This window comes from Chiloscyllium punctatum, chromosome 24, assembly GCF_047496795.1.
Source record: "Chiloscyllium punctatum isolate Juve2018m chromosome 24, sChiPun1.3, whole genome shotgun sequence".
Taxonomy (NCBI): domain Eukaryota; kingdom Metazoa; phylum Chordata; class Chondrichthyes; order Orectolobiformes; family Hemiscylliidae; genus Chiloscyllium; species Chiloscyllium punctatum.
This window is the reverse complement of record NC_092762.1, coordinates 67,868,357-67,888,665: the sequence shown is the minus strand read 5'-3', so window position 1 is coordinate 67,888,665 and position 20,309 is coordinate 67,868,357. Positions and strand designations below refer to the sequence as shown.

The 20,309-nt window shown below is 39.6% G+C and overlaps 1 protein-coding gene across 4 annotated transcripts in view; it reads right to left on the bottom strand.

Annotated features, from left to right (window-relative positions):
• The window catches only part of LOC140494656 (one cut domain family member 2-like), a 110,130-nt gene that overhangs the window by 54,491 nt on the left and 35,330 nt on the right, over window positions 1-20,309 (bottom strand). The window contains exon 2 of one of the 4 annotated variants that reach the window (XM_072594084.1): window positions 5,114-5,183. The exons of the other annotated variants lie outside the window; for them this stretch is intronic. Coding sequence (XP_072450185.1) covers window positions 5,114-5,183 — 70 coding nt within the window. The remainder of the gene's footprint in view (window positions 1-5,113; window positions 5,184-20,309) is intronic. 4 annotated transcript variants of the gene reach the window in all.

Sequence of the window (20,309 nt, the reverse complement as noted above, 5' to 3'; positions counted from 1 at the left end):
CATGTGTCTCATTGTTCATTCTTCATTACAGTATAATTGAAACAAGGATGGTAAAAACCATCATCATTGTAGGAATCGTTCATTTTTTTCAAATGAGCATTTCAAAAATGATACCTTACGCTAGTAATAAATGAGAGCTACAATGCAAGCGGCTTTTCATTTAGTATATTTCTACACTAGAAGTCACACATCAATGGAAATAGTGAGAAATAAATTTTTTTCCTAGTCATAGAGTCATAGAGGTGTACAGCATGGAAACAGACCCTTTGGTCCAACCTGTCTATGCCGACCAGATATCCCAACCCAATTTATTCCCACCTGCCAGCACCTGGCCCATATCCCTCCAAAACCCTTCCTATTCATATACCCATCCAAACGCCTCTTAAATGTTGCAATTGTACCACCCTTTCGTCCTTGTAGAATGTGACATTTTGCACAGAGACCTGAACTGTAACAATTGGCAGAATCTTCTAAGGTACTGATTGATGTACTTATTGGCAAGAAAGTTGGGAAAATTGTATGAGCTGGCCAACTTAGAGCTTCTCGATATTGAGAGGAATAAGTCACATTTTCTAACCAAGTGTCAAATGGCGAGTTGAGAGTCTCACCAATGAGCAGTGAGAGGCCAATTGCATACTTTTACACCTCATTATTACTAATCTTACCTTGTTTATATGCCATTTCCTATTCTGTCATCTGCTGAACAGAAACTAGAAGGTGACAATTCCAGCCATGAAAATCAAAGGGATTACCTGGCAAACATAACTTGCCACTGCTTGACTAGACCTCCATCTTGGACACTTGGTACAAATATCTCAGAGTGCCCACTATGGGGAGCAAGCATGGACTCCCATTATCTGTGACTGTTGGCATCCAACACATGCCAGCCTCAATGTATCATCATGGCACATCTCCTACTCCTTAATTTTGCATTTTAATGCTACACTTTAGAGTGTCCTGGTACCTGTCATTACATTACATTACAATATGGATTGGATCAGGATATATCCCAGGGCTGCTTGCTTGCTCTGTTAGTGCTTACTCACTTTGTGTCTACTTAAATGTTCATAATATTCCTGCCTTGTCTTGAATTTCTGTTCTTTGGCTCTTCAATTAGACATTTAAAGCTCACAGTATCCCTCTCCTGTCTTGCTGTTTCGCCCAGACACAAAGCCAGGCAGCTTCATGGTTGTCAAAAGTGATCAGTCAAGGGGGTGGACATCTTGCTGGATGGCACTGTGCTATGTCAGTCTCACAGCTGCAACATGTTCCAACATTTTACATGACAAACGCACTGCATGTGCTTCAACCAAATGGCCATGTCTTAACTTCCAAGGGGAAGTCAAGGGGAAATGTCATCAGTCAGTGGGTCCCAGCACTGTTACTCAGCAGCATATTATTCAATTTCAGACCAAGGGTTTGGACACCATCAAATAGTCACTTGGTCTGGTCAGAGTCAGGGGTGCAAATCATGGACCATGGTACGCCTGTAGGTCCAATGCAAGCAGACTAGGGATTTCTGCTAAGTCAGTGCAAATACTGGTTCCAAACAATCCTGACAGTGTCATTGGTCATTACTGATTGAAAATGGTCATCACTGTGAAGCAGGAGTAATCACAGTGACCTTAACAGTGGAACCTGCAGGCCACAAACAAAGATTGTTTAAAATCTCACAGGCTGCACAGGGGCATTGAACTGATTTACTCTGAAATGCAAGAATTCACCAACATGGTCTTACATGAAATGTTGCCTTTCTTGCGTGATGTGTAGTTGGGAGAACAAGGTCTCAGTAATCATATAGCACGATATTCTCCTGCAGTCTGTGTGACTGAGTTGGGCTACCTTCATTGAAATCAGGTCCTACGTCAAGGTTTCATGTAGAGGCATTCCATGGATCTCCTGGCTAGTGTGTTCCATGTCCTACTGTTTACAGCAATATGTTAAACCGCCATTTGTACCTGATGTAAATGCTGACTGGATCTGTTCTGTTTCTTCTACTCTCACACAGGGTCATTGGAAGGGTAACTGATGGATCCACAGCCTATTGTCATAAATGCCAATTTTTCAAGGTGGGCGAAGGGCAGTTCTCTGCCCGCTGAGCATGTCCAGGGACACTGTCACTGAACTCATCCAGTTGCTGGAATGGGACCTGCAAGCTGAAAGAGTCGGTGGCCATCTTACATCCTAGACTTGAAAATAGTGAGGACTGTCGATGCTGGAAGGTCAGAGGTGATAAAATGTGGTTCTGTAAAAAGCACAGCAGGTCAAGCAGCATCAGAGGAGCAGGAGAGTTGACGTTTCAGGACTGATGAGGGGTCCTGCCCGAAACATCGACTCTCCTGCTCTTCTGATGCTGCTGAACCTGCTGTGCTTTTTCCAGCACTACATTTCATCCTTTTTTCATATCCCATCGGTCATCAATGTGACAGCTGTGCTAAACTTTTATGCATCTGGCTGCTACCAAGGATCCACTGGAGAGCTCTGTGAAAACTCATAACACACGATCCACAAACGTATAAAAGCTGTTACTGGTGCACATAATGCCAGATCACACCCACTCATCCAGTATCTCCGTGACAAGGTCACTGATGTAACTTGGGCAGTAGGCTTTACCCACATGGGCCTCCCCCAGGTGCAGGTGTGACAGACTCTGTACGCATACAACATGGAGGGGGCCATATCATAATACAGCTAAAATCAACAATCAAAAAGATTCCATTCTAACAAATACAAATCATCTGTGGTCATCAGTACCACACCTTAGAAGTTTGTACCAGGAACCTAGGGAGCTACCACAAGGTCTGTGTCCTTGAAAACTCTCATGTTCATGTCTATCTTAAGGGCTGGATGCCTTACAAGGATAGTGACTGGGAGAAAAGGGCTGCCCTTTGACATTGTGACCAATGACTTTATTATGAAAACCCGTGACAGAGGTTGAACAGAGATAGAATGCAGCCCATTCTTTGACCAGGACCATAGTGAAGGAGAATACAGACATCCTGAAAATGAGTGCATCTGCAGAAAGGAAGGAGGGTATGTGATGGATGGTGAAGAGCTGGGTCAGTGGCAGCAGTTTTCTGAGGAGGAAGATGAAGATATTACGCAGTCGGAACGTTACCTTGTACATGACGGAACATTGAAGCATCAACAAATTTGACTGGACTTCATTGACACCTGATTTCAATCGATGTGAGCTGGATGCAGAGATCACTCATTGATTGTAAATTTGTTGGTGTTCAAAACGCAAGTAGACCCTGTTTGTTCCCAGAAATAAATGCAATTTCTGTGTGTTTGTTTATTTTTCATTTTGGCTCTTGCTATTAGAAGTGAACATTGTGAATCATGTGAAGGATTTCATGTCACGATCATTTCCCACATTAAAAAATGAGATAATTTTAGGCTGTACTGGACATTGTGGAAAAGGTAACAGTACCTCTGACAGATAAGATGAGGCTACGGATGGATAGGCTGTGTGGTTTGACTTTTAAACAGCAATAGATGTGAGAATGTGCACTTGCCTACAGAGAATGAGGGATTACAATAAATAGCAGTAAGGTACATTGGTAATGAGGTGAGCTTGCAAAGATAATGTGGTAAAACTCTTTATGCTTCAGGAGAGAAGACCGTGATGAATCCCACCAAAATTTGACTCTTAGCTGGTTTCAATGAATGAAGCTTGGATCAGAAAGCTTTCAATAGTGTTCTCAGGTTGCTGCAATTAATTACTAGTGAAATTAACCAACTGTTCATATTGTTGAGCTGTATCTATGATCTCCTCCAAAACAATTCAAGTTTTGTCAGGCAGGTTTTTTTAGGCATGTTCCAACTGGAGCACAACAGAACATCCGAGCAGATCTTTTATGGTTAATTGTCTCAGGGCAAATGACACAATAATACAAGCAATACGAGGGCACCTTCAAAAGAATCTCCCAAACTTGTTGGGCAACACTGCTGCTGCCTGGCCTGTGGTGACAAATATTGAAGTTTGGTCCAACACAGCTCCAGGCACATCTACAATGTGTTCAGCAAAAGCCAGAGGTGGGGCAGTTGTAGAAAATCTCCCAAAATCAATAACAACATCAACATGAAGTGCCAGTTCTGTGGATGTCTCTGCTGATCTCACTTTCATCTCTTCAGACATGAGAAGATCCATAGAAGACAAGTAATTCATCTGCTGCTAGTACATACTTAAATAACCAGAGGTATACTACTATCATCTCCGTGATGCATCTAAGAAGGATGAATTAGCTAACACCACATACAGCATCAATAGTTGACAGAAATGAACTGGATCCATACAAATTGAGTGGCATATTTTTGTTAGCCCTCCCCTATGCTGTAAATATATTAGATTTTTCGAGATGCCTGTGTTATCAACTGACAAAATAAATGACTTTTTCTTGCTTTTGTTAATCCTCCTCTATAAATGCAGTGATTGGGGAACTCTGAATTCAGTTTCCTTCTTGGAAGTAAACTATTGGCTTCAGATGAGGTAAACAGCAGCTCTAGTTAGCAGTCAGCAGCCTTTGCAGCAACATTTAGGACTTGCAAGTGAATTGCAAAAGCACTGGAATAAGGTGCTCCTTCCACTTAAGAATGGTGTCAGAAATACAAAGATTAATTAACCTAACACACCTTCACTGTTGTACTCCACACAGTACCCACTTACCCTGAACAGCAAATGATTTGCAATGAGGAAAATATGCAATGCAAGTTACTCCCTACATTATTGCCCAGTAATTATTGAGTGGCATAGACATTAGGGTTAATGGTGAAACTTACTTCTAAGTAATTGTATTCATGCCCTCATATTGTTAGGCTCAGTAACTCCTTTGTAATTACAGTATAGAATATTGGAAAAATTGACCACTAGCAGCACTTTGTTCATGCTTTAATACTATTTAACAAGACAATTTCTACACTCTTTGTACTCCAGATAAGTGTATAACTTGTTTCTGAAAAAAATCAGCAATACATGTAAAAGGAGTGTGCTGGACATTATTTTTAATGTTTATAGATATATAATATATATGGAAGAGCATTTCTATAGTGTCAGTTGCTAATTAAGGATTTTGTTTTACACAATGTCTGGGAAATTCAGACTCATCAGTACCTGAGGATGTGCTTTACAACACCAGTGGCAACTCCTGAAGACTTCTTTGCATTGCGAGACCGTGTAGACACTGTATAGGGAGGACAAATTTCAGGTGACTGAAGAAATATAGGATGGAGCCAAAGTAAATGCCCTAACAGTTGATTATTGCTGCGCCATTGTATTTTATAACACTGCGGGTAAATGTATTTCCAAATAAATTAAACAAAAATATATTACTCAAGCACTGTTGAAATAGAAATCATGCATTTACTGTGATTTGCAACACACCAAAAATTGTTTTGGTAGAAGCTGATGCCAAGAATTATAGTGAACCAATGATTATGAATGGGTGAAAAAATCTGTTGTTGGGGCACTGATGATTAAAAAAATACACATTTGGTTACACTTACTATTTCTTTCAGGGTTTGTTGTAGATTCCATCTTGATTAAAAAAAAGTTGATACATATTTACCAGTGGGACAACTCCGATTCAGTAAAGTGAAGGCTTTAAATGCTTATGTCAAACCAACAACTCACTTTGGCTTTCAGTTTTCACAACTTTACTTTATACCCCACCAAAGTCTAACTCAAGTCAATTGAAAGAAGCAGTCTGATTTGTCAATTTACATGAGGTCAACAATGAATGGCATGTTGAAAGCAAAAACGTTCTGTGTTCTGTAGCAGATTTATTCAATCGCTGGCAAATATTTTTGTTGCCAGTTACTGTTTCACGTCCATCAGTCTCTAATTCTTAATGCTGCCCGCACCCAGTTTATTTTTACCCTAAATCAGGAAAATTTGAATGATTCTAAAGCTAGATTTAAGATTTTTATTTACTTGGTAGCAGTTTCCTACCAGCGGATGGCGACATTGCCGTTTGTAAATTGCTTTTCAATGATGGTGCATTTTTCCTGCACAGAAGAGATTATTAACACCACCATTTGCAGTCACCACTCTGCTGACTAAAGTAAGCAAGTTCACTAAAGTCTACACAGCAAAACTGTAGATAAAGGGCAATAACTAATGATAAAAATACACATTTCTGGCCAATGAATGTTATCTAGGAGCAATCATCAAGTTTCACACTCAATTTTCTTCACCATCCCTCTGCACTAACAAATCTCAAACATCTTTAAATTCTTCATCAACAACACTTCAGTCACCTGTACTCTCTTTTACTCTGTAACCATGCCTTTCCTTCTTGTAAGGCACTTTGGAATGTTTTGCCCCTTATAAAAATCATTATAACATTTGAGTGTGTTGATAACTGCTGTTTTTCCAAATGGAAATGGAAAATCTTTAAAGTAACACTGCTTCCACTAAAAACTAATAGACCAGCTTATTTTTGCTGTTGGTGAAGGGCAGGCATAATACTAGTTTAAAAATCAATACATGCAAGAGGTGTACTATTGACCTCAACGCCAATGCAGTAAAATGATGATAACACACTTCATTTGCAATTCCTCTAGAATTAGCAAACATAAAAAAAACTTTCCCTCATGTCTTACTTGCTGCTTTGAAGACTAGCATAAAAAGTATTAAATGGTTTTATGTCAAGACAGCACACTGTAAAGTACGGATATGACTGTTATTAGCAAACAAACTGCTAAATAATAATTTTGTGTTCTTAATTTCCATTTTACATGAACCACAAGTACTGAGGATTCCAGAATTTCAACAATGTTAATTTAAGTTCTGACTGGGGAAGTTCAAAGATGATTTCAGTGGTGTTGGTTCTGTTCTTTTTATCAGGCTCTCTAAATTACAAATAATTGGTTAAAATACGTAATCACCTTTTTGCTAAAATAGATTTCCTCAACGTAAAGTTCTGCAATGAGAACTTTCTCAGGGACATTAACTTGAAACATCACAAATGCAGGAATGTTGAACTTTGAAATGTGTAGTTACTGACTGCATTTTCATTCAGAGCAGCAAACATGTTAGCAGCTAATTGAGCCAAATGTGACACGATAGGTCATCTTAATGCTTTGCATTTCAAATGAGCTGCTTAATATGGTATAAATATCAATGGTTGTCAAGCTCAAAGTGAAGAAAACTTAAGAGGGGACACAAGATGGGGAGCAATGGTGTTGAGGCAGGGTAACTGGAGTGGTCAAAGAAGCACTTTTGCAACCAAGTCCTGCACATGCTGACAACTTCAATAATAGTGAGATACATCCAGGTATCTAGTGGGAAAGACACCATTAGATTTCAACCTAGAAAGCTAGCAAACATTGATGAACAGCTTTTAAATTACACAGAACTGATATTGGCTTAAACTGGCAATTCAAGAACAGCTCTGACACATACAATAATTACAGATAAATCATTCTGAAAGAAGAGATCTTCGCAATAAAACCCAGATGTTTGCTTTTTGGAAAGACAATTAAATGAAATAATGCTAACAATGAATATAAATCCATGCAATGTAAATATTCAAACACATCAGACTCTTAAACAAAAGATAGATACTGGGAGTACCTCCCTTCTTCCATGAACTAACGTGCAAGTGAATAGCACTTATTGTTAATACCAAATTTCCTTTTTGGCTAGATTTTCTAACACACACTATCCAAATACATTGACTACAGAAATCAAATTTCTTGTCTTTAGCATTAAGGATTATAATTATTATTTTAACACTTGCAAGGAATTCTATATTCTTGGAAGTTATGAATCAATTACAATGAGAGAATGGTCAGTGATGTCTCCCGTACCATCCTGGAAACCTTGCACCCACAATGAATGTTTGAATATCTCAGGTAAAATAATTAATAATCAGCTGTTAGATCTCAAAGAATTTAACTGCATTGGTGGAATTATGCATTCATTACAAAATGTGCATGCAGCATCATGGCCTGTGAGATTTCAGGATGGAACTAACTCTCTAGGATCATTATCGTCCAAAATCTGCACTTTAGTAAAGATACAGACTGAAAAAAGAAACAATAATGCTTCCAAAGAACATATGCAAGTAAGGCTAGGTACACAAATTCATTCAATTATTTCCTTTGTGATTACAATTTCATTGACTAAATAAAGGCAAAAGTATTACTTCCTGGTAATTATAGATAGAATAATTAGATATTCTGTTTAATTAGACAAACAGCCACAATCGTCTCGAGTCTAAACATGATTTACAAACAGCAAGCAGTCTTTCCTTGAAGTTAGTGACCTTCCAGTCAAAATACAACAGTTGCATAGACAAGTGGTCTCACTTGAGGACCACTATAACATATTAACACACTATTTTATAGCATACGTTTGGTTATAAATGATATTCGTTCTCTTACATAAGAAAGATAACAAAATATGGATTAATGCAAGCATGAAGGAAAAGTCCAAAGTCATCAAATGTGCTGTGCATTTCTAGAGAGTGTGCTTTTACATTTGTATATTTCCTGATGTGTTCATGCAGGGAGCAGTTAGCACAGTTGGCTAGAGTGATTCAAGACACACAACAGTGAGGGTTCAATTTCCCCTTCCAACTGAGGTAGACTTAAAACCAGCCTTTGCACTCTTCCCCTGAGAGTGGAAGTAAGAAAAGAGCTCAGGATGAAGAACCAACAGGCAATAAGCCAAGGGCCTGCCTTCAGGCAGAGCACGTAAAATAAAGATGTTCATTTTACTTTAAGCACATTACAGTTTAGTATTAATAGATTATTAATCATAAAAAAACATGCAAAATTAAATTTTATTTTTCAATCAAACAACCCAACCACTGTTTACCAAGAGATTCGCTCAGCAATTTCACCTTCACTGCTACAGTTTATGAAGTAAATCTGCTTCTGTATTGTAGGCATTAATCCAAATTAAGCTTTTATTCCTTTCTTCTATAAGTTCTGAATGGAAAATGGAAAACACTTATGTTTTCTGATCTGCAGATCAAACCATATTGGCAACACAGAGATTCAGAAAATGTACCACTTTTTAATAATAAGTGCTAGTTAAGGATTGTTGTTCAATAATTATAAAAATCACCATAATGCATCCTCATTAAAGCATTTTTTGATATACTCCAGACCCTAATTCTTTTAAAAATGCATTACCGATAACTCATTTAGTTTTCAAGTAATCTTGCAAAATAATTTCTCAACGATAGTGGGTCATGTGAATTCCATAAAGAGGCTAAATGTAGAGGTTGCCTGCCATCTGCTTCTCATCTTTCAGTTCCGTTTAAGTGGGGTAGTAGAAAATACCAACAAAAATTGGAAGAATGACCAAAATTTGTTTCAATGTAACTCAGGGGCAGTACTGATATGATTTATAAAAATACTTCTGATTAAGAAGGTTTGGAAACTTGTCTAGGGAATACGGTAGTAAAATTACAGTACCTTCAATAAATATAGGATATAGCATATCGTATATAAATTGATCCAGCTCTCAGGGCTTACTAGGTTGCAACTGATTTGTTGTCATGTTCCATTCATATCCAGTCAATTGTCTATCTCTCAGACATCCTGAGGATAAAGTATTAAAGCAATCCAAGTTACAAAAGTTCTACCTGACCACTACAACTGAGCTATCACATGATTTACGCATTGCTCATTGTACAACTGCTCATTCTTCACATATTCCCATCCAGTCGTCACTCGCCACCACTCCTCCCCTTCCACATTCACTCACTCTCCACAACTTTGGTGATCCACCCACACTCTCATTCATTCCTAATCATGCCCCTTTACACACCTTCCACCCATTCCCAAACCACTCTTTACCCATCTCTGCCCTAGTTCCACCAATTCCAACCATGAGTGTCTTCCAATCCCCTGACATTGAAGGACATGATTTAATTGGACTTTTAATGACAAAACAAAGCTTTCATGTCAAAATGCTTGAAATTCACTACTTAATGTTCTGATGTCTTGCAAGAATTTCACTTTGTCCATTTCCAATGGCACTATATGCACGTTACGCCAACACTGACTTCCAGTGTTGTGCGATTGACCTACCCAAGGATCAGTTCCACATATATTGGTATCCTTGTCATACGTTGACCAAAGTTCAGACTGTTTATTCCTGGGTGTAAGCAATGGGTTTAATTTTACAGGGGAGGAACATCAGAACAAGAGCAGGCCATTCAGCCCATTAAATTTGCCTCACCATTCAACATTGGCATGACTGAAGCAAACACTTTAAAGTCTTTTACTCACCCTATCTCCATAGCCCTGTATGCCACAGGCAATCAGAAATCAATCAATTTCTACCTCAATCCTACTCAAAGATTGAACCTTCCACAACTCTCTTTGGTAGAGAATTCCAAAGATTCATAACTCTATGAGTTAAATTGTTTCTCCTCATCTTGGGCTTAAGTGGCATCTGTCATATTTTTAAACTGTGCCCCTTGGCTTTACACACCCCGACCAGAGGCAATATCTTACCTGCATCTACCCTATCTATCCATATAAATATGAGATTGCCTCTCATTCTTTGATACTCTGGAGTACACAGGCCCAATTTGTCCAATCTGGCTTCATAGGACAATCCCACCATCCCAGGAACAAGTGTAGTAAACCGCCATTGCTCTCCCTCCATGGTAATATCTTTCTTGAGATAAGGAGACCAAAACTGCGCACAGTCATCTAGGTGCGATCTAACTAATGTGTTATACACTTGAAAATAGATTTCACTACTCTCATCAAATTCTCTTGCATTAAAGGCTAAGATTCCATTCGCCTTCCTCATAGCTTGCTGCACCTGCTTGTTATCCTTCAGCGATGTATCAACAAGGGCATCCATGTTCTTTTGTACATCTGCATTTTCCAACCTCTTACCACTTAAGAAATACTCTGCCATCTGTTTCATCTAGATAACCACATTTTTCCACATTAAGTGCCACCTACTATATTCTTGCCCATTCACTAAGCCTGTGTGAGACCTGCTGAAGCCACTTTACAATTTCCTCATAACATATATTCCTAACTAGTGTTATATCATCCACAAATATTACATTTTATATCTACTGGGAAGAGCTGGATCCCAAATATTAAACCTCGCAATGCCCCACTAGTCACTACACAGACAATGTGAGAAAGAGCCATTTATTCCTACTCTCTGTTTTCTATCTGTTCGTCAATCTTTAAGCCATGCCAGTACATTGCCTCCAATGCCATGTGCTTTAATTTCTGTAACCAGCCTCCTATGGGAGACTTTATTAAATGCCTTCTGGAAATCTAGGTATGCTACTGTCATTGGCTCTCCTTTATCAGTTTTGTTAGTAACATCTTCAAAAGCCTCCAACAAATTGCATAGTGGCTCAGTGGTTAGCACTGCTGCCTTGCAGCTCTAGGATCCTGGGTTTGATCCCCGCCTCAGGTGACTGTGTGGTGTTTGCACATCCTCACTGTGCCTATGTGGGTTTCATAGAGTACATAGAGATGTACAGCATGGAAACAGACCCTTCGGTCCAACCCGTCCATGCTGATCAGATATCCCAACCCAATCTAGTCCCACCTGCCAGCACCCGGTCCATATCCCTCCAAACCCTTCCTATTCATATACCTATCCAAATGCCTCTTAAATGTTACAATTGTACCAGCCTCCACCACTTCCTCTGGGACTCATTCCATACATGCACCACCCTCTGTGTGAAAACGTTGCCCCTGAGGTCTCTTTTATATCTTTCCCCTCTCACCCTAAACCTATGCCCTCTAATTCTGGACTTTTCCCCACCCCAGGGAAAAGACTTTGCCTATTTGTCCTATCCATGCCCCTCATAATTTTGTAAACCTCTATAAGGTCACCCCTCAGCCTCCGATGCTCCAGGGAAAACAGCCCCAGCCTGTTCAGCCTCTCCCTATAGCTCAAATCATCCAACCATGGCAACATCCTTGTAAATCTTTTCTGAACCCTTCCAAGTTTCACAACATCTTTCCAATAGGAAGGAGACCAGAATTGCACGCAATATTCCAACAGTGGCCTAACCAATGTCCTGTACAGCCGCAACATGACCTCCCAACTCCTGAACTCAGTACTCTGACCAATAAAGGAAAGCATACCAAACACCTTCTTCACTACCCTATCTACCTGTGACTCCACTTTCAAGGAGGTATGAACCTGCACTCCAAGGTCTCTTTGTTCAGCAACACTCCCTAGGACCTTACCATTAAGTGTATAGGTCCTGCTAAGATTTGCTTTCCCAAAAAGCAGCACCTTGAATTTATCTGAATTAAACTCCATCTTCCACTTCTCAGCCCATTGGCCCATCTGGTCCAGATCCAGTTGTAATCTGAGGTAACCCTCTTTGCTGTCCACTACACCTCCAATTTTGGTGTCATCTGCAAACTTACTAACTATACCTCTTATGCTCACATCCAAATAATTTATGTAAATGACAAAAAGTAGAGGGCGCAGCACTGATCCTTGTGGCACTCCACTGGTCACAGGCCTCCAGTCTGAAAAACAACCCACCACCACCACCCTCTGACTTCTACCTTTGAGCCAGTTCTGTATCCAAATGGCTAGTTCTCCCTGTATTCCGTGAGATCTAACCTTGCTAATCAGTCTCCCATGGGGAACCTTGTTGAACACCTTACTGAAGTCCATATAGATCACATCTACTGCTCTGCCCTCATCAATCTTCTTTGTTACTTCTTCAAAAAACTCAATCAAGTTTCTGAGACATGATTTCCCATGCACAAAGCCATGTTGACTATCCCTAATCAGTCCTCGTCTTTCCAAATATATGTACATCCTGTCCATCAGGATTTTCTCCAACAACTTGCCCGCCACCGAGGTCAGGCTCAGGTGAATTGGTTATGCCACATTGTCCATAGTATAAGGTGCATTTGTCAGAGGGAAATGGATCAGGGTGGTCTAATCTTTGGAGGATCGGTGTGGACTTGTTGAGCCAAATGGCCTGTTTTCACACTGTAGGGAATCTAATTTAAAGTTCATCAAATAGTATTTCCCATTTGCAATTCCATATTGACTATATCCAATCAGATCATTATCAACCAGGTGTCTATTTATCCAATACTTTAGAACGGTTTCTTGCATTTTTTCTACTACTGATGTAAGGCTAACAGTTAATAGTTTCCTTATAGCTCTTATAGAATCATAGAGTCATAGAGATGTACAGCATGGAAACAGACGCTTTGGCCCAACCTGTCCACACTTCCAGATATCCCAACACAATCTGTCCCACCTGCCAGCATCCGGCCCATATCCCTCCAAACCCTTCCTTTTCATACACCTATCCAAATGCCTTTTAAATGTTGCAATTGTACCAGCCTCCACCACTTCCTCTGGCAGCTCATTCCATACACGTACCACCCTCTCTGTGAAAAGGTTACCCCTTAGAATCTCTTTTATATCTTTCCCCTCTCACCCTAAACTTATGCCCTCTAGCTCTGGACTTCCCCATCCCAGGGAAAAGACTTTGTCTATTTATCCTGTCCATGCCCCTCATAATTTTGTAAATCTCTGTAAACCTCTTCTGAAATAATAGTTTGATATGTGCTATGTTCCAATCCACAGGAATCATTCCAGAGTCTTCTGAATATTTGAAGATAATCACCAATGCCGAGAAGACCAGCTCGGTAGTCACTTCCTTCACTGTCCTGTGGTGAAGATCATCAGGTCATGGCAATTTATCAACTTTCAAACTTGTATATTCCTCAGTGAAAAATGATATAAAATGATCATTCAGCGTATCTACCATTCCCTGTTCTCCAATTGTAAGTTCGCATGACTCAGCTTTATTAGACCCATATTTGTTTTGGCCAAAATTACCTATTTATGTACGTATGGAAGCTTTTACAGTCTGTTTTCATGTTCCTTTTTTGCTTGGAATCATAGAGTCGTACAGCACGGAGACAGACCATTCAGCCCAAACTGGTCCATGCAGACCAAAACCCCATTTCCCCGCACTTGGCCCATATCTTTCTGAACCTTTCCTATCCATGTATTTGTTCAAATGCTTTTTAAATGTTGTTAATGTACCTGCCTCAACCCCGTCCGCTGGCAGGTCACTCCATGGTTGTGACTTGCCTGCAATTCATATTTTGTTCTCTGCTTCCTTACCGGTTTCTTGGACCTCCTTTGTTGTATTCTATAAATCTGCTAATCCTCAGAATTACTGCCATTTCTTGCAACTTTATAGGTCTTTTCCTTTAACTTGGGCAAAGCTGAACTTTTTTGTTCATATGGGGATCATTAGAACATCCTTTGTGTTGCTCCCTCCCACTCTGTTTGCAAACTAAATGACAATAAGGAAAAGACTTTCCCACAGTGACTGGCAGTTCTCATAGTTCAAACTCTAGACCATTGTGATCAGGTCCAAGTACCATGGAAGGTGGTGTGTTACATATACACTGGTGACAGTTTCTGTCCTCCCATGACCTGAGAGCATGCCCAGGTGTGTAAGGTGCATAAAGTTCAGCCCCATGCATGTTGATAAATTCTTTGATTAAAGTGGGAATCACATCTGGATCCCCAGTCCTGTCCACACCCAATGTCTACACATTCAAACTTAACAGCAGTCACTGCATAGTGTTCAGACAGGAAGCTTTCATTGTTTTTACCTTCCTAACCCGCAGCAGCAGTCAGCAATCTTAGCAATCATAGTATAAAATCAACTGGAGAGCTTGTGGAGTGTCTACCATCTACATGCATTAAGTGTTCACTTAATCCACTAGAACATTAAAAGAGCATTTATAAAATAATAAGGGCATTGAGCAATGGGTGGGGAGATTGAAGTTGAGGCATAAGACCAACCAGGATTTTACTGAATGATGGAGCAGTCTCCAGGGGCTGAATAGCCTACTCCTACCTCTATTTCTTATGTTTTTACGATCTCTCCCATTATGTTACTAAACCAGTTTATTGTTACATCTCCCTAATATCCACAGTATTAATCTTGACAGGGCCCTTTGTTTTGTGGCTTTTTGTGAATTTTTATTTCTTCCTCATAGTGGAAAATCAGCATGGATTTACAACTTGATTTATAAGACTTGTGAGAATATAAAAAATCATTGGACTGTCTGGCTTTTAACTTTTCCCAATTTGAACTGGAAAGCAGTTGTTATGGGATTGCATCACTAGGGGCTCTGGTGTCACAGGAGTAGTGCCTCTGTCTTCGGACCAGAAGGTCCTGGTTCAAGTCCACCTGCCGTGGTGGTGTCAGATTGGTTGATCAAGGTCTTAGAACTTCTACCTTTGGGAAGATTCTGAATCAACTCATAACCAGTCCAGCAGGACCTTCTGCTGGTCCCTTGCCTGAAAGTAGAAGGCAGCACTTAATTGAATTCCTGTGCTGGCTAAACTCATCTCACCTGTCTTCAATTGTCCAGATTAGAGATCTCAAAACAGTGTTGAATGTTATAGACTATGTTGCCATAGTGAAAGAAGTTTTATGAGTTTATTTTGATGTTCGGAAGATGAGAACTGAATATGTAAAATGGTTGTATTCAGCATTGCTGTTTAATCAGAATGGCCAGTGCACCAGTGACTAAATTTTGCAGTCTGTTCTTAATTTTTAAAAAAGTACATTAAATTGTTCAATTGATTTGTATTTTTTGACAAAACATTCTCTGAGTTCTCCTTATTGACTCATCAGTGTCAATTTATTTGTATTTTCATCAGGCATCATGTAGCTTTTGTAGGCAGTTTATAAATCTACAGTGACCAAGTCAATGAGTATTAATGAAAGTACTTAAAGACGTAAAGATAGTGATAATGTAAAGAAGACTTCAGCTCATGTTATATTTCGTTGTAGTTCCTCCCATTCAAATTGGTCCTTTCATCCAAATGGTTCCACTTATACTTTCAATCAACCTGTTCAGACAGATTCAAACAAACCTCTAGAGCAACTTGATCTTGAACCCAGTTCTTCTGGCTTTGAAGTACCACTATGCCACAAGTACCCTCAGCTCAGCTTATATCATTGCCTCAAAATATCTGTTGATATCATCAGGCAGTATAAGATCAGCTATTAAATTAACTGCTAATTCAGCATTTTCTTTACTTTGTCAATTTGCTTTTCTTTCGTATGTTTGGTAATTTGTCTTTAGAAGTTGTCTTCTTTTAATGATGGCTGTAGCTTGGATTCTGGTTGGGTACTACTTTGTTTAAACTGCCTGGCTGAATTTTCTATTCTCTTGGTAGAAGCACTTGGAGTGAAGCTTTCTCAGGTGTCGGAGGTAATGTCTACATTCTCATAATATTTAAGGTAACTCTAGTGAGGAGTTAAAAACGCATCCAAGAGATGTAAGGAAGGTCGGAGGGCTTTTATAATCCAGGTTTGGTGCCGCAGTGAAGTCAAAAGGTGTGGAAGTCGAAAAGCTGGAAACACACAGCGCATCAGGCAGCATCCAAGGAACAGGGGAGTCGACATTTTGGGCATAAGCCCAAATCATTGACTCTCCTGCTCCTCGGATGCCGCCTGACTTGCTGTGCTTTTCCGGCACCACACTTCTCAACTCTGACTCTCCAGCATCTGCTGTCCTCATTTTCTCCTAGGCGCAGTGAAGTGTCCATCTATGTTCAAAGTGGTGTAAGATTTCTGTTTCCAGAAATCACTTCAGGTGGAATTGTGACACTGTGACATGAAAAATCCTTTACACTAACTCCAATTTAAAATGACTGTTATTTGATGTGAGAGTTTCAAACACTCCTTGTAACTTGTTATGGAGCAGACTCCCTGAATGGATTTTAAGAAGGTGCCCTGGACCTTAACTTGCTTTGATTTTAAAGGTAGATGTGACGTGCCATATTCCAGATGCAAAGTGACTGGTCAAATTACTCAAAATTAAGCAAAACACAATTTATTTAAACACTATAGTTAAAATATAAACAAAAGAAAGAGGAATTTAGAATAGCTTAACTATTGGGAAACTTAACCAAATAATAGATATGATACCTTTTAATAGTTAACTGTCCCAGTATAGTAACATCCCATAAACACACCTCTTGGCATAAAGGCAACTTTAGACACAGATTCTCACATGCAGTTCTGTAATCAAGGAGGGAAAGAACATCAAAAGAAAATTCAGAGAAAGTAGCAACTAGGAAACATTCACTGAAGCCTCCAACTCTTTCGAGACCCCCAACTGCTTCTGATAAACACTAAAGTTAAAAACTAAAAAAAAACTAGAAAGCCTGGTTTGGGAGAGCTAGCCACTGTTCTAACTTTAAATAAAAGCCAAAGGCCTCACAACTTGTTTCCTTTCTTAGTCACCGCTCTGCATCTCTCTCCAACAAACTCTACGATCTTTACGCAAAGAGTTGTGAATGCATGGAATGCGTTGCCAGCGGTGGTGGTGAAAGCAGAGTCATAAGGGACACTTAAGCGACTGCTGGACATGCACATGGACAGCAATGAATTGAGGGGAGCGTAGGTTATCTTATTCTATTTTAGATTAGGATTAATCCTCGGCACAACATCATGGGCTGAAGGGCCTGTACTGTGCTGTATGTTCTATGTTCTAAACTCTTTTAAAGAAAACAGGACAAAATAACCTCTTAAAGTGACAGCATCATTACAAACTGCTTGAAGAGTCACTTCAATGTAGGCAAAAAGAGAAATTGTGATTTTATGTTTTTATTTCTAATGGCCACATGAAATAGGAATGGTGTTTACTGTTAATGTGGTAAACATGTACCTAGCAAAGGAACTAATAGAAGCTGATGTATCTTCATTCGCAGTTCTCTGTGGAGTATAAATGCATATTAACTTTTCCCTTCCACAAGTAGCTCACTTAAGTGGAATTAGGTTCTTGTACATGGGCCCTAAAACTTCCCCAAGTAATATTCACCATTCTTAATCACAAGCAGAGCATGCATACATACTCAATTGACATAACATTTGCAGTATTAGCACTTCCAACTCATGTCTGATGTTATTTGATTTGAATTTCATGTTGCCATGCAAGGAAACAGTTCTAAACAGCATCTTACATAACTCTACAATGCTTTGCACAAAATGAAATACTCTTAGGTGCAACTACCTCTGTAATTTAGGAAATAATAGCTAATTTGCAAACAATAAACTCTCACAAACACAATGCATTAATGGACAGTTTTAATGGTGTTGCTTGAGTGATAAATATTGACTAGGACACTCGAGATAACTTCTCTTCTTTTCCTGAAATAGTGCCATTGGATCTCTCAGTCAGTGAGAGAGCAGACAGGTCATCAATACGTCATGAGAAAGAGAGCGCCACCAATAGTATAGCACTCCCTCGGTGTTGCACAGGAGCATTAGGCCTGATTTTTGTGCCAAAGTTTGAAGAGAGATCTGAACTCACAAACTTCCAATTCCAAGGTGACAGGGAAACAACTAAACCACAGCTGAAAAAGAAGTTAAAGAGTTAAATAAAAAAAACTGTGGATGTTGAAAATCAGAAACTAAAACAGAAATTGCTGGAAAAAACACATCAGGCCTAGCAGCTTCTGCACAGAGAAAGCAGAATTAACATTTTGGGTCAAGTGACACTTTTCAGAACTACATCTTCTGATAAAGAGCGAAATCTTCATCCGTAAATTGGGTGCATGGAGGCAGAGGAATTCCCATCTCCACAAACTTGACTTTTAAAAGCGTCTGTCTGGACTTTAGATTTCTGTTCCATTGTAGCCTTATTCCCTGGGAATAGGGGATATTCTTGAAGCAGACTGGAATGTGCTATATCCAGAGGCGGGATGGGTGTAAGGCCTAAAGGTAGTATTTCTGATTTCTGAGCTGACCCACCATGATGGAGAACCTAAAAAAGAAATTGCTGAGGAAATTCTGAGGAAGAGTCACTCGGCCTGAACTGTTAACCCTGAATTCTGCCCACAAATGCTGCCAGACCCGCTGAGTGTTGGCAGCATTTTTTATTTTTGCTTCTGATTTACAGCATCCTCAGTTCTTTCATATTTTATGATGGGGAGCCGCCCCTCTGTGGTCAAAATCTAGGCCCAGGAATTTGATTCAGGGATCTCAATAGATACTTTTGGGACCCAGAGAAAATTTCATTATAAGGAGAAGAAAGAAAAGGGAAGTAAAATGACCTAGAAAGGATTAAGAATTGATGGAGAAAATGCTAGAGAAAAAAAATCAGTTGGGGCACCAGGTGTTGCCACATGTAGAACAAACTGCCTGAAGCTACAAATGGTTGTTTACTTTCCTTCCCTGATTTTTTTTTAAATACTCCCTTGCCTTGGTTTTATATATTCTTTCAAAATGTTGTTTCGTGTCCTCTCGGTATCGTGCATCTCTAACATTTTTTGAAAACTTCCTCACTTGTTCTGTTTCATTTATGCTTAATAAATTAATCACTTCACTGTGCTTTTACTGCTGTGTTTGCCTCTATGCTTCCCAATCTCACAGTGGTGCAGACACCAGCATGAGAAAGGCAGCTTAATGCTCTGGTGTGATGTAAGGACAAGATTGATGTGATAGTTTGTCATAGAGCAGCCGAGAAGCTGTGAGAGGAGAAAGAAAACGTAGGAATGAAAACAGGGAAGGGCAGCAAATTGGAAACAAAATAGTGTAACAACTTGGTCTTCTAACTGGATTCAATTAACAATTAATCACAAAAAAGTATTAAAATGATGAAGTAGCAATTCATTTCATTTAATGTGGCTGATGAGTGATAAAATAGAAAATAATGGCTTCCTGGGAAAGATTACAAGGAATAATCTAATCTTAAGGTTCCGATTATATCATATAATGTCAGATTGAATCAAAGGAAATTCTACCTAAAGTACTTTCTGTTCTTTGCAATCAAACAATTTCTACATGATGTTTACATAAAAAGGCCAATTTTCCTGAAGTTTCAAAATTTTACAATAGAGCATCTCTCCTGGTTAGGTCAGTACAGTGATGGAGGACATATTGAAAGGAAGAACTGAGAGCTGAATGAGTCAGTTGTGGCAGTAACAAGCCCCCCTGATCTCCTCTGCCTTGTGAAGGAAAGGTGTGGGTAGATAGGCTTTCCAGTGTTCATCTACCCGACCTTTGTACGTCATGGGACCCAACCTCGAGTTGACCTTGCCTCTTAGCCATGTAGGGCCATTCCAATGGTTTCAGCACCAAACTATGTCCCCTGAGAGAACTGTCCCTCATGATTCGAGGAGTTTTGTATCCGGCATTGGTGTTCCTAATGCCATTTCACCCTCCGCCCAAGATCCGGAGAGATCAGATCAGACTCTGGTAGAGAGCCTTTTCCCCACTAACAACTCTGCTGGAGCTATCCCTGTAGTTGCATGAGGGATGATCAGATAATCAAACAGG